Genomic DNA, 16,058 nt, shown 5'->3' on the forward strand with positions numbered 1-16,058 from the left:
TGTGGATGTTCAAGAAGGATTAACGAATTCTCAGATGAAGACTTTTATGACAGTGACAATGACCCTGATTTCAAGATATTTAGTGATTGAGACACTAATTCAGGGGAGGAAACTATAAATGATGAAGATGTGACAATTGGTGACAATGGAAAAAACAAAAGCTAACAACTAACATTAGAACAAGATAACACATCGCCTTGCAGTTGCCTGGACTTGACTGGTGACAAAAAGCTGAGGAGAAAACCCTGCTATTTTAGAGCTGTTAGCCTCAAACACAGGAAGAATTGTTTGAAAAATGAAGAAGAATTGTTTGAAAAGTGAAGAACCGTGCATTTTTCTCCCCTCATTTGAAGAGAAAAACTATATATCACTGTCAACAATATGGTGTTCTGATTTGTTTGGAGTTTCCAAGGAAGATCATCAGGATGTGCATGCAGACTGAAAGTGATGAAAATAAGATTCAGGGCCTCCTAACAATATGTAATTACTTTCTATTCATCTTCTAAAATTAATATGTGGTGAAGTTTCTCCCTTCGTAGAAATATGGAGTGCAATAGTTGCTCTACGTTGAACTGATGAGTAGTCAACTCAAAGTTTATTTCACATATAATTTATCATAACTGAAATATGTTGTGAATCTGTAATATTATCTCCCTGTTGATAATCTGTGAGGGAGTACAGAGGTAACTATCTGTAATATGTACAATCAACATACACTGCAGATTTTGTTGTCTTTTATATCCTGCATAGTTTTAAAAAATTAAAATTTTCATATAGTCTACGTACAAGAAGTGTAATGAATGACAAGGAGTCATGAATATTTATATCACCTAAACAGTGGTTTTGTATATAAAAAATAAAATTGTGGTCCGAGGGACCCCTTCGTAATAACTGTATTCTTTTCAACGTCCATAGTACTTAAGGGTTAAATCCATCATTTTTGTGTGTCAGCCTTTTTTCATTTTGTAGTGATGTCTAACAATGTGGAGTGATGGTCTTTTGCACTTTTTTTAATCACTATTCCCTACAAGACTGTGGCTATATTTTATCTCAGGCCTCAAAGCCAAGGTTTATTTTAACGCATGCCTGTTCCAGTGTAGGCATGTTGGGAAACAGATGTGGACAGTCAGAATTCTTAGAAAATTATTCTGCTAGGAGATAGATGTGATACTGGATTACCTCAGTGTTGTGACTGTGTCCGTGCAAATTGTATTTCAGGTGTCCCAATAGAAACTAATTGCAGGACAGGCCAGTATGGTGACCGAATCCTTCGACATTGTAACTACCCCCGAGGATAAACTGACAGGTAATTCAGTAGCTAGGAATACGCTGAATTTCTTTCACAATTTGTGATTGGAATGCTGTCACCTTTCGAGAACGACCTCAGAATGTTGACCCAATTACTCCAATAGTGTTAAATGTGTGCAGCAGTGTAGAGAAGCATCAGAGCATCTTGACAGTGGCTCACTAGTTCCTGTAGCTGTACTGCAAATTCCTGGTACTTTTATAAGTCTCCGTAGCTTCGCAGCGTAATAATCTTTACTGATTGTATCTGTAGATCGTATGCAGTTACCCTTAGCTGTTCAGTAACCTGCAGATTTCGTGGGCTTGTGTTTTACTTAACTCCAGAGTAAGTATAAATGCCTAATGCTGACAAATTAGTGCTTTCGTTTCTGGGCAGTTGAAATGAATTATCTTAATTGTATTGCTATGGGTGTAGGTGAAAGTGCTTCTTCTGAGGAAGAGATATATAGCCAAGTAACTTAACAACATTTTTTGTTTGTTTAAGAAAGTGAACATATTATAAACAAAAAATGTGTTTTAATAAGAGCAGTCTTGTCTGAGCAGTCCTAATCAGGGATCTTTATTTTCTATTGACCATTTTAGTGATTGTGATCTTCATTCTCAAGAGTGGTTTGGTGGTACAGCTTTTCACACTGTTCTACAAGGGTGGTTTTGAAGAATTCTTGGAGTGGAATAGAAAGGCATGACTTACCTCAGTGAAACAGTATTACGAAAAGGGTGGATTGCTACTCACTGTAAAGATGACTCATTGAGTTGCAGAGAGGCACAACGAAAAGGCTGCTACACATTATAGCTAAAGCCTTCTTCAGCAAAGAAAACACACACACACACATTCACACACAGGTGACTGGTACTACTGGCAGCTCCAACCGTTGTGGTCATGTGTGCTTGCTTGTGTGAATGCTGAAGGAGGCATTGACCGAAAGCTATAATGTGTAACAGTCTTTTCACTGTGCCTGTCTGCAACTCAATGGGTCATCTTTACCAATCTATCCTTTTCCAAACTGAAGGTTCCACTGTTTGACTTTACGTCAGTGAAACACTTTTATTTTTTAATTTAGTCTCCGTGTACATTTATGCACTTGGTCCACCAATGTTCCAATTCCTTGATCCCACCTCGAAAATTAGATTCCTCCAGACCTGCAAAATACCTATCAACTTCAGCAGCCAGTCCTTTGCCTGAAGAGAACCTCCATCCACCAAGGAAAATTTTGAGGTCGGGGAAGAGATGGAAGTCTGATGCAGCCAAACCAGTTGACTTAAGGTGGATGTGGCAACATTTTGTATCTTAGTCCATGTACCTGTATTTTTGCCATGGCAATGTTTGTTTGTGGCAGTGCATTGTCTTGATGAAATGTGGCTTTCTTCCTTGCCAAACAAGGGCATTTTCACCTATCTTTCAGTGTAGTGATTCAGGAGGTTAGTGTAGTATTGTTCCATTATTGGTTGACTGGTGGGAAGAAAATCTGTCAGCAGAATTCCTTTTGCACACCAGAAACCAGATGTCATGACCTTTCTGGCTGACCGTATTGCTTTTGATTTCTTTTGTGGCTGTGAATCAACGTGTTTCCACTGCCTTAACTGTTGTTTTGTCTGAGAGGTTTCATCTGTAGTCACAAACTACTGCAAAAAAATATTCTGTTTACTCTGAAAATTGGTCAGATGTTGTTCGACATTTCCAGTCTAATCTGTTTCTGATCCTGAGATAAGGTCCCATCTAGCTGATAATTTTCTCATATCTTAATTCCACTGTAAAAATATGGTATGCCCATTCAGATGGCATCCCTACAGTGATAGCAATTTCTCGCATTATCAGTTGGCAATCCTTCGTAACCATTTTATGCACTTTTGCAGTAATTTCTAGAATAGTGGCACATCTCGACTGACTACTTCATGGATCATCATCAAAGCTGTCTTGGCCAGATTTAAACTTGTTTGTCCACTTAGCAATAGCTGAATATCAACTAGCACAGCCCTCCAGTATGTTCTGAAAATTGGCATGAATTTCATTTGCTTTCATACCTTTTTTTAAAAATGTAGCCCCTACTACTTAATCACAGCTGGAATCTCTTATCATGTCATCACAAACCACCAGATGGGAACAACAACAGAGAGACATCGTGCAGTACAGATCTGTACTCACATAGCTGACACATAAAAGATGATCTCTTATTATGTGAAAGTTTCATTGGATTAGCTCTGACATCTAGTGGTGATTCCACAAACTTTTTAAATTGCTGTCATGTCCTCTGTAAGTCTGTCCATCTCTGCACTCTGATCCATTCCAACATACGTACAGTACTCGAGCAACATTGTGTACAATTCAACTTGTTCTACACTTCCCACCATTATCAAATTGACCGTTTCTTGATGTTCAAGGCGTATCCTCTCAGTCGAACTCTTCTTGTAGTCAAGTTGTCTCACAAAAAACTTTTCTCCCCAATTCGATTCAGTCTCTCTTCAGTACTTACTTGATGTTCCCACCTAATATTCAGCATTCTTCTGTAGCACCACATTTTAGAAGCTTAATTCTCTCCTCCCTTCTTTTTATTGTTCATATCCCACTTGTATATAACTTTTCAATCTTTCAATTTGTGTTTCACAAGTGGCCGCCCCAGATTCGCACTGGTAGCCCTAAGGATCTATGCCCAGATGACTTGGTTATAATATGTAGTAATATACACAAACCTTCCTTGTGAAGTAGTATCCCTACTGTAGTTCCAGAGATTAGCCATAAAATGCAGACAAAAATATGCTGCAGGGGACTTTAATTTAGAATATGTATAGATGTTAACATATTTGCCGTTTGGACTCTCCCCTGCTGTCTTCAGTTTTCTAGCTGTACAAAAAGCAAAACTCATTTTCTAGTTTCAGTATCCTGTTTCCTGATGTAGCTGCCTCAGTGTCACACTATTTAATTCTATTACACTCATTTTACTTTTGTCAGTGTTCATACCAAAGAAACAGGTACACCTGTCTAATATCGTGTAGGGCCCCCGTGAGCATGCAGAAGTAAAATAACAGGATGTGGCGTGAACTCGACTAATGTCTGAAGTAGTGCTGGAGTTAATTGACACTATGAATCCTGCAGGGCTGTCCATAAATCCATAAGAGTACATGGTGGTGGAGATCTCTTCTGAACAGCACATTGCAAGGCATCCCAGAAGTGTTTAAATACAGAAGAGTGTTGCTGGAGCCACTCTGTAGCAATTCTGGACACGGGGGTGTCGTGTTGTCCTGCTGGATTTGCCCAAGTCCGTCGGAATGCACAATGGACACGAATGGATGCAGGTGATTAGACTGGATGCTTACACACGTGTCGCCTGTCTAGATGTATCAGGGGTCCCATATCTGTCCAATTGCACACACACTACACCATTATAGAGCTTCCACCAGGTTGAACAGTCCCATGCTCAAATGCAGGGTCCATAGATTCATGAGGTTGTCTCCATACCAGTACACGTCCATCTGCTTGATACAGTTTGAAATTACTTGTCTGACCAGACAACATGTTTCCAGTCATAAACAATCCCATGTCGGTGTTGCCAGGCCCAGGCGAGGCATAAAGCTTTGTGTCGTGCAGTCATCGAGGCTACACGAGAGGGCCTTCGGCTCCGAAAGTCCGTGTCGATGGTGTTTTGTTGAATGGTCCACACGCTGACAATTGTTGATGGCCCAGCATTGAAATCTGCAGCAGTTTTCAGAAGGGTTGCACTTCTGTCACATTGAACAATACTCTTCAGTTGTCATTAGTCCCGTTCTTGCAAGATCTTTTTTCAGCCGCAACGATGTCTGAAATTTGATGTTTTACCAGATTCCTGGTATTCGTGGTACACTTGTGAAATGATCGTACAGGAAAATCCCCATTTCATCACTACCTCGGAGATACTGTGTCCCATCGCTCGTGAACTGACTATAACACCACATTCAGACTCTCTTCAATCTTGATAACTGTCATTGTAGCAGCAGTAACCGATCTGACAACTGCACCAGACACTTGTTGTCTTATATAGATGTTGCCGACTGCAGCGCTGCCTGGTTACATATCTCAGTATTTGAATAAGCATGCCTATACCAGTTTCTTTGGCACTTCAGTGTATAACCACTTTTTGAGAACTATTCTGTTCAGTTCAGCTTCTCTTCAAAGTCCTTCACCATCTTTTGCAAAACTGAAATTTTTATGACCATTTCTCTTAATTTTAATTCTCCTTTTGTCACATTGTATTGAAGTACACTTCATTATTGGTACATTTATCAGTTTGAAGCATCCTGAAAGCTAATGTCACCACCATGCAATTGCTTGTATGAATTTGTAATGTTTTTTAGTGGAATAGTCTGAGCAGTGATGGTAATTTGTTGGAGATTATGATAGGGTTCACTTTGTGTGACTGAGGAGTTCAGTCCTTGTTGACATGTGTCCCAATACAATCATGTCATAGCATAAATTACAATTATGTCGTATCATAAATGTAATTGTAGAAGTCCAAAGTCTGTCATGTGAAGATAAATACTGTTCACAATGTTTTTTAAACTTCACTTAAGCCACAGTACTTGACAACTTTTTTGCAGACGCAACTGACATGTTCAGTTGCGTTTGAAGTATAAAGCCAAACACTTTATGAATAGAATATAGATAGTCCTTGACAGTCATAACAGAAGGTGTTATGTGACTTACTTAGAAGTTTTGGTTGCTTGAGGAAATTATAAAATTAGAAGAAAACTGAATGGTTGGCAAATATTTCTCAGTTCCATTCATGAATGGAGCATGCAAAGAATGACTTTTCAGGAAGCGAAATAGTGATTGTAAGGCCCCTACCCACTTTTAATATTACAGTTTGTTAATAATTAGGCATTGTGTTGGTTGGAAAGCAGAGGGTCACATCTGTAATTGCATTTGTTGTTGACATTGACCATGTGCCTTAACAGGTAAGAATTCCATTAGATTTCTTGTATTATATATTGTCAGTGAAGGAAATTTTGAAATAATAGTTTTTATCCCTGAGTTTCACAGTTGTTTGACTTTATTGCCAAAAAATCAGTTAATGCCAATCCATTTGGAGTCTCACATATTCAGTCCATATGACACCATTCTAACTTCCTAGCTGAGTAGTTCTTTAGACATATCTGATTTTTACACCTGATAGAGCTAACTAAATATTTTCAACCATCACAGTGCTGCTGTAATAAGTGTGTGTTGATCAATGAGAAAATTCAGCTACACCAACATAACTTGGCTGATTTTTAATACTTTGTGGTGATGTGAATTGTGATACACTTGCAGTCATCATAATACACACTTTCGTCTGAGATTAAGTAATTATAAAAAAATGTACAACTTATTCACTTGACGGACTCTTTGCTCCAGTGTAACCACACTATTCGCATTCCTGCAAAGATGGTGGTAGAGTCTGCACAAGATATGGTGGCTGAAGCACTGTGACCAATTTTCATCCATGTTGGGCAAGTTCATTCATTTGTTTGGAAAAGGAGGCCAACATTATTTACCGTCTTTCAGCCAGTTGGCGACGGCAGAATCAAGGCACACATCCTGCAGACTTTTTCAAATGATTTCACACAAACTATTCGGTAAAACAATTTCATTTGAGTATTACGTATAGCTTTACATGTCCACTTCATGTTGATGTGGCTATCTTTTTGTTAATGGACAGTTATTGTGATACCTGCATTTAAGTAAAACACTGCCCAAAATTCGAAAACGTTTTCAGTGAAAAATAGAGATCCTTATGTTTTTGCGTTTGGTGCATATTACACAACATGTTGCTGTGTATGAAATTCAGCTGACATACTGAATTTTTCTTTAAACTTGAATGAATATTTTTGTCTAGCACCAATGTCGAGAAAACTGATGTAACAAACTTATTTGCAGTCACGCACACCAACGAAAGTGCCAGAATGAAATATCCACAACATTCCTCATAATTCATAAGTGGTTTGAGATATCGAAATGAGATTTTGGCAAATGGTAGCACACAAAGGTGAGTGTTTTGCCATATGGTTATTATGCAAAACTTCATTATCTACTGTGTTATTCCCATAACTGCAGACTTTTTCAATGAAATAAAGTAATTTTTAAGGCCCAATCGGTAGCTGGTGAAATGAGAAATGGTGTGGATTTTGGAAAAAGATAAGTAGAGACAATACACATTTAATTTTCTGCCAAGGATGTGCTTTTTCATAAGCTTTTGATTTTACTTTTCCACAGTTCCTCGCTCAATAAACATAGTAAACCACTGTTTCAAAATTCTCTCGCAGTTGCACCTGCACAGCGTGTTAGTGAAGCGACAATGTGTAACCTTCACTTTGTAGGCAAAAGAAGCAAATTTTAACATTGCAACAAGAGAATTGTAGGTTTTACTCAAAATTTGCCACTCAAGATGCTTTTTTGAAAGTTACAAATGTTAACAAGCCAGGCGAAAATAAACCGCTGCTTCTGTTGCATTTTTAGCGAAATTCTTTTTAGGAACTAATCAAAGCAAAGGTGATAGTAGATCTTTTGGAATGGCCACCATTCAAGTGTGGGCATGGAGGAGCTCCGTTTAGTATTTGAAAAATATGTGAGCGTAGGCCTCGGTTTAGAATGGCACTCCCTGTAGCGCTCGGCATTTCCCCTACTGCACCAGCCCACACCCCCACCACTGCTACTCTCCCCACATGTTCCTTGCCTACTGCTCATCTGCTGGCCATCTTATTCTTCTCGCACTCATCTTGAACCTCAGAACTACCCATCCAGCAGTTCAAAGGTAACCACTAGCAAAAAAAAGTTCAGTGCTTTGGCTAAGCTGGAACATCACTGTAAGCTTGCACTGTACTGACAATAGTTACTTTTTTAAAAGTGAAAATGGTATTCCTAGCTCTCAGCTCTCAGAACTGCTAGTTAATTTCTCAGGGAGGAAACGTGCATTATTTTGGGAAGGTCATAAATTAGGGACAGGCTGAGAGGCACCTAACTGTCAAGTTGAGATGAGGAAACGCTGTTATGTCTTATGGATGCTGTAATACTGAAACAGTACCACAGTGAAAGCCCTATTTTATGTTTTCATGTGGTCCAGGCATAAAAAAAACGCAAAATCAGGAAAATACAGAATCGAGGAAAATGTTAAAACCCCCCATAATATGAGCAAAAACACATGTAAATAGCACATGATTAAAAATTGGAAGCCCCTCCAATAATTTGTATAAAGTCTGTCTAAGGAAGGAAATTAAATGTACAATACAATGTTTATAAATAATTTGTGGTAACGGGCTTAATCATTTCTTAAAAAATTACAGATGTGTAACAGCAAGTTAAAGCTCATCAAAAAATTGAAATTGGTATCTGGATACAAGATAATTGAGCTATTTTCGACATGCTACAATCACAAATGATGCAGTTGAAACACGAGAGATCATCTTTTGTGCTCACAGGCAAAAAAAGCAAAAATTGATGGACAGGTTGAATTAAACCAAAAGCATCACAGCAGCTAAGCAGAAATGCAGACATCTGCTTAATGACATACTTATTACCATAGCTGTTATTGTTTAATGCTTTTCTTACGAGCCACACTTCATATTCTCACCATCGTTAACGTGTTATTTTAGGTTTGACGAGAGAAACGGAGACTTAAAAAAAAATTAGTTAACTTCCCCATTTGACGCTACAACCGTATTACGAGTCGACTCGGTGAATTTCTGTACATTTTGTAAAACGTAAATTTGAAAGAAATCTCAGGTGCTACAGTTTAGTTTCATGCCCTCTTATCACTGCTGCCAATCTTTACGATTTACAGAGTGTGATGTGTGTCATGTAAAGTGTATACTCGAGTAGTGTATGTAGTTGTCGCAATTGTATCGTGTCACATTTGAACACACAAGTCTTTAAAATGTGCTATTGCAAAACCCTCACTCTATTTCTGGTGTGACGTCTCTGTCATAGAACATCGTCTGCACAAAAAGTATATTTTCAGCTCTTCATCCTGCTTTCACCCTGCCTGCACTCCTGTCGTCGAAAGGCCATTCCTCTCTCCACACGTCCAGTAGGCGAGCTCATTTTACTTGTGGTGTGGTGGCTGCGCTGGCTACTGGGTGATAGTAGATAAGAGTTCACTAGCCAGAAATGGACGATGTTTCCTCCATTATGACCGAGCGTATACTTTGAAACTCAGTGTTTGAATTTGAAAGGTATTGTTACTGAATACTGTACTTCGGAATTAAATGCAAAAAGATGAGATTGAGTTATATGTGGCACAAGAAAAGGTGGTGGCTGGGCCCCTTCACCATGTATTGGCTCAGTCCGGAACACTTCGCACCACCACGTTTGGTGCAAACCAGCTTTCTTTTGTGCCACTTACAACTTATTGAGTCACGCCAAATGTCAATAGGAAGAAAGTGAGACTAAGTCGAGTGAGACATTGAGCAAGAACTTAAACCTTACTAGGAAGAATTGTAAAATTTGGATATTTTTATCATGGACTTTACGGGTTTTTAATGGGTGGCTGAGAATTTATGGTGTAAAATTGTGAAAAATGTAAAATCGAAAAGTTACTCTGTATGTACTTGCTGTACAGAAGAGCATATAGAGTATGGCCAGCTTTTCTGGGGAAATGAATGTTTTGCAAAATAATCATTTAAAATTTGAGGAATAAGGGTAATGACAAAGTTTACTGACAGGGAATTATACAGGATTATTTTTAATTAATTTATGATTGTGACTTCTCCAGGATTATGTATACATGAATATATGTATTACCCACAGTCACACACAGAATTGTCAGCATTAAACAGCCGAGTTCACAGTTGAAAACCTAGAAGTAGGAATGATTTTGTAGAGAAGTATATATCTAGGCTGTATTTAAAAAACACGTGTGCTGTAACATCCCAAAATAATCATCACTGCATTGCTTTCAGAATTAAAAAAAATTGAGTTTATTTTAAAAAGTTTTTATAACATCGAACACACAAATTATTCACATTGGCACCAATCTGACAGCTTAAGAACTTCTGTGCTTTAGTTACTACAGCTTACACAATATTTTTGCTGCTACTTCTTTTTCTGTTGGTCACAATAAAAATACTTGCATCTGGTGACTGCCCTAGAGCAGTGAAACAGCAGTAGTCACAAGTCAAAAGAGTGAAACTGCAGTAACATGAGATTCCAGAGTTAGAGACAGAGCAGTCAGCTAGTAGAGTACTGAAGTAGATCTGTAGAAATACTGCGAACCAGTAATGTGCCAACGTCGTCACCGTGCCGAGCCTTTAGTACTGAGAGAGAATTCGAAAATGTAATCCGATTTAATTCTAGGTCATTGTACTGGTAGTGTCAGTGTGTGTGATCGAATGCTTTGTAAATGACAATCAGTGACGGCTCGGTGAGCCACGAGAGATTTTAAAGCCATTTACCAGAGGTTATATGCCAGCGTGATAGAGGGCATTCCTGACGTGTCTACCACAGGTGCTTCACATAGGCACGGTCCGAAGGTCCAGACTCGTGTAAAGCTAAAGTCTTCGCCTCCAAGTCAGTATTGGCATAATAGAATACTAAACTTCTCTGTTCTGATTGTTTGAATGCAGTCACATACTGTCTTTAATCTTTCATTCTCTCTGATACTTTCCCCTTCATCATCATCTCCCCTTGTTCTGAAAGCAGATAGGTCCTCCTCAAACTGTGGCCTGAGTAACCTTTTACTTCTTTCTAATCTTCTCCAACCTGTCCATCTTTCTCCCCTGAGGAGATACCTAACAGTTCTGAAAGCTAGGAATAGGATTTTGATGTTTTAAGCTGTCTATTGCAGGACTGGTTGTTTTTCCTCATGACTAGCCGTTCTGTTTCCTTGTAATTTTATGTAGAAGTCTATTAGTGGTAAACCAGTTCAAAACATCCTTGAGAGATTTTTGTGTTATCTGTTTTAAATGACTTGGTTTGTGATAAGTAGTGTCATCATTATGACGAATAACTGAATCATCTATGTAATGGGGCAAGTAATTATTCATAATAATGAAAAAGATAGGTCAGCAGATTGATAGTGGGAAGCCTATTTTTGACCGAGACATATTGTCATTTGCTATTCAAATAAGTAGTAGTTACAACTAATGTGGGATTACATACTGCATAAAACTCCAATTTCATTACTAGTATATTGACAAGTTTGGACTTTAATACTTCGTCCAGCTCTAGTAATACAAGTGATACCGAGTTGATATTTTTTATCCTTTAAGTACAGAAGCAGTTTGGAGCAGAAGGTTCTGTTTCTGAAAGCAACTGCTTCATTTTGTATGCATCAGTGCCTCAAATATGTGGCCCAGTTGGGACCGGTTGGCAACTTTGGTGGATTATTTATCACTGCAAAGAAAAAAATTTAATTTACTATTGAATTTTGATTAGTATTGCAGAATTTGTAGTTTTCCACCAGTTCATGCAAAGTTGAAGCTTGAATAACTATGTTTATGAAATGAACTATTTGTTGCTTCCATCCTAAAATTTCATTGTTGTACTATATATAAATCATTACACACTAAAATAAACTCTGTAAGTTTATATGTCGCAGATTACGAGAAAATTTTACTCAACTTTTGTGTATTTAATCTGATTTTGATGTTTAAATTCACGTATTTGTGGAACTCATTTAACATTGTTATTTCAGGTAACAATGCAGGCGTTTCAGTTAGCTCTGCTGCTGATGTTCGAACGATCGGATAGAATCGTCTGTCGTGAAGCGTGTGTCGCATTGGAACTCAACGAAGATCAGTTCCGTCGCCACTGTATAAGCTTGTTAGAGTCCCGCATAATCTTGCTCGAAGGAGCGAAAGATGTCGACAGTGAGGGTGCCGTCTTCAGGCTGAACACCGACTTTTCTAACAAGCGCATCAAGTTCCGTCTCGGTGCACCAACACAGAGAGATCCCCCTGAGGAGGTGAGTACCGTTTTGTTTAATAGAGTCCACATTCTGTAATTTTTATGCTTCTTTCAACTGTCTGTCTGGCTTGTTATCTCATGACATGTCTAATGACCTGTCGCTCAGAATTCTTGACTAAATTAATCTCTCAAACCTGTGATGAAACTTAACTGGGGTTCATTATAACACATAATGAATGTAAAGTATGAAAAATTCTGTGTTAGATGAAAGACAGACCCCAGCTGCTTTAACCTTTCCAGGGTAAATAAATATTCTGGAGATGGGAAAAATGTTCACTGCTGGTATTTGGCTGGCAAGGGGATGAGGTGTGATGCTGTTAAGTTCCTGATCACCAGACTTTGTGCCATTGTCCTGATTTAAATACCAAATATCTCCACAACATCTCATGAAGTGAGGGCATGTGACATTGTTTATGGGGATCTGTCCATCGGATGGGGATGTTAAGCTTGGTTGTTCCCTTTGTGCTTTTCATCAGGAGTAGATTGTGTGCTGCCACTTTGTTTCACCCTCTCCCTTCTCGCATCTTCATCGTCATACAACACAAACATTATACTTCACTCTATTACATATGCACACTCACACAGTACATATGTGTAGTTTTACAAATAGTATAATGGAACAGGTTGTAAATAAAAACAAAAAACATGTCCATTGTTTTATCCACTGCTATCTATATAAGATGGTTACATAGTGTCAGACACTTTTCAGATCCTTCTAGTATCAGAAAGAAATCCACATGGTTTTCCTTAATGTTGATTCATCAGGAATCTCCCCCCCTCTCCACTCCCCCCCCCCCCCCCCCCCCGTCCCCTCCAACTATCCTCTTGTGTGTCCTCCCACACTCATTCAACTCACGAAATCCCTTTTTCTCGATTCCTTCAGTGTCTTACGCTTCCTCTAAAGCCGAGAAGATCATCAGTACGTTCCTGTGGTATACTTGCAGCTGTAACCCCCTCCCCAAATATGAGATTTACTGTGGACCTTCCTAGCCTGAAGCTGTACTCTTCTCTCCGCTGCCTTACCACCGTCTGCCAGGTTTTGTTTTCTTTTCTTGAACACAGGCACAATTATTCCTTCTTGCAGTCTCCATGAGTTCTCATTTTCTTCCACACAGCTCATATGATCTGTACTGTCACTGTATCCCCATCTGTGGTCATTTCCACACTTACTTCATCCAAACCCAGCACCTTTCCTGTTGTCATGTTCTTCAGTGCCTCCTCTACTTCTATCCACATTAAGTAGCTACCCTTCAACGACCATCTTCCCATTTTATCTACCTTCTCTGCCATTCCTACTCTCCTTTTTCTGGGCATTACTGACAGTATTTTATTATTTCTTTTACTTTCCTGTTCTGTTGTCTGTAATACATGTTGCCGTTTTGAATCTATTCCTCTTTAGCCTCATATTACTTCAGACTTTCAAGAAGACTAGTATTGCAAGTTTTTGCACACTAGGACATGAGGGTAATACTGTACAGTTTTTGAAATCGTTTCAAATTTCCTTCTTATGAGACAGTATTATGAAAAGGATACATTGTTACTCACCATAAAGATGACAGGTTATTGACTTGCAGACAGGCACAACAAAAAGACTGTTACACCTCGAGCTTAGCCTTCATCAGAAAGAAAACGCAAACACTTCAAGCGTACGTGACCTCTATCTCTGAAAGCTCTGGCCAGAATGTAGCTTGGACAATGAATGAAAGCAGCAAGCCAGAGTGGCATGCAGAAGGGGGAAGGTTATCAGGGTGTGGGTGGTGGCAGAGAAGAGTGCTGTTTGGTAGTGTGCAGCTCTGTCCCAGGCTTAACCTCCTCAGTGGAAGCGAAGCCAACTGTGAAAGCAGGCGTGTCGTGTCCCGGCTCTCCTGAAACTGTTGTACAGCTTTTTATATTGGAATGACTCCCAAGGACGAAAAGAAAAGCCACAACCAAAAGCCACAACCAAACTGTGGCCAAGAGCATGTGCCAACCGACTGTCCATCAGGATGAACAGCCGCCACCAAATTGTGGCCAAGAGTGTGAAAGACCACCCTGTGACACAATGAGCTGCTGAACAAAACGAGCTTGACTTTTATGGCTACTCTGTAACCCGGACCACCAGCTTTTCTGTCCTGCACAGATGTGAATTATACTTAAAACACCTTCTCTGCTCCTGAAATTATCCCTGTCTCAACTTACGGTAACGTATTGTCCTCACACCCTCCACCCAACAAGTTTCCATTCGATCTGTCCTGTCACCTCCCCCTATTCACATCCCCTCACCCTCATTATGTACCACTATGCCAACGCGTCTACTGGTCTGTCCCCATCCTCTGCTTCTTTTCCACTCCGTCGTGCCCCTCCCCTCCTCTACAGCCTCCCAACTCTGCACTTCGCAGATTTGTCGTGGTGCACGCTCCGCCAGACAGAGCTCTTCTCTCCCCCACCTGTGCACTGCTATCCATCCACCTTCCCCACCCTCACCCCTCTTAAGAAAACAAAATACGAGGGCATTTCGAAAAGTAAAGATACAGTGGCTCGCAGTCCATAAATAGAACATTTATTTAGAAAATATCAGTTACATCTTATTAACTGGATTATTTAAAAACAAAGATGCTGTAACTTAACAAACGAAAGCGTTGGTATGTTCATAGAGACAATAAAAAACACACAAACACACACACAAATTTCAAGCTTTCGCAACCCAAGGTTGGTTCGTCAGGAAAGAGGGAAGGAGAGGGAAAGACGAAAGGATGTGGGTTTTAAGGGAGAGGGTAAGGAGTCATTCCAATCCCGGGAGCGGAAAGACTTACCTTAGGGGGAAAAAGGGACAGGTATACACTTGCGCGCGCGCGCACACACACACACACACACACACACACACACACACACACACACACATATATACAGACACAGACAGGTATACACTCGTGCACACACACATATCCATCCGCACATATACAGACACAGGCAGACGTTTGCCTGTGTCTGTATATGTGCGGATGGATGTGTGTGTGTGTGTGTGTGTGTGTGTGTGTGTGTGTGTGTGTGCGTGCGCGTGCGTGCGTGTGTGCGTGCATGCGTGAGAGTGTATACCTGTCCCTTTTTCCCCCTAAGGCCCTAAGGTAAGTCTTTCCGCTCCCAGGATTGGAATGACTCCTTACCCTCTCCCTTAAAACCCACATCCTTTCATCTTTCCCTCTCCTTCCCTCTTTCCTGATGAACCAACCTTGGGTTGCGAAAGCTTGAAATTTGTGTGTGTGTTTTTTATTGTGTCTATCAACATACCAATGCTTTCGTTTGGTAAGTTACAGCATCTTTGTTCCCTCTATTATATTCATAACTGGATTATTTGTTATTTTTCGACATAATCACCCCCGTTATCCAAACATTTTTTAAGCTGCTGCACAAGCTTTTGTATCCCACAGTCATAGAAGGTTGCCACCTGTTGTCGGAACCACATTTCAATTTAATCTTTGATTTCTGCATCGTCGTGGAATGGTTTTCCACCAAGATGTGACTTCAGGTAACGGAAGACGCGGAAGTCAGTGGACGCAAGGTCCGGGCTGTATGGCGGATGGTCCAATACATCCCATTTGAATTGTTTGAGTAGTACTTTGGTTACGAGTGCTGTGTGAGACCGAGTGTTGTCATGAAGCAAGCGGACTCCACTTGTCAGTATTCCCCTGCGTTTGTTTTGAGTTGCCCTTCGAAGACGTTTCAAAATAAGCAGCAGCATTAATTGTCATTCCAGGAGGCATAAATTCCAACAGAAGAATGCCTTGTCTGTCCCAAAAAACAGAAGCTGTGATTTTCTTCGATGAAATCGACGTTTTGCATTTCTTGGCTTTTGGTGAATTCGAAT

General features: G+C 39.8%; 1 protein-coding gene across 1 annotated transcript in view; it reads left to right on the forward strand.

Annotated features, from left to right (window-relative positions):
• LOC126215023 (cullin-2-like) overlaps nt 1–16,058 on the forward strand; it is a 128,986-nt gene that overhangs the window by 106,097 nt on the left and 6,831 nt on the right. The window contains exon 11 of the mRNA XM_049941645.1: nt 11,943–12,212. Within this exon, the coding sequence (XP_049797602.1) occupies nt 11,943–12,212 (270 nt within the window). The remainder of the gene's footprint in view (nt 1–11,942; nt 12,213–16,058) is intronic.

Source organism: Schistocerca nitens, chromosome 12 (genome assembly GCF_023898315.1).
Source record: "Schistocerca nitens isolate TAMUIC-IGC-003100 chromosome 12, iqSchNite1.1, whole genome shotgun sequence".
NCBI classification, from domain to species: domain Eukaryota; kingdom Metazoa; phylum Arthropoda; class Insecta; order Orthoptera; family Acrididae; genus Schistocerca; species Schistocerca nitens.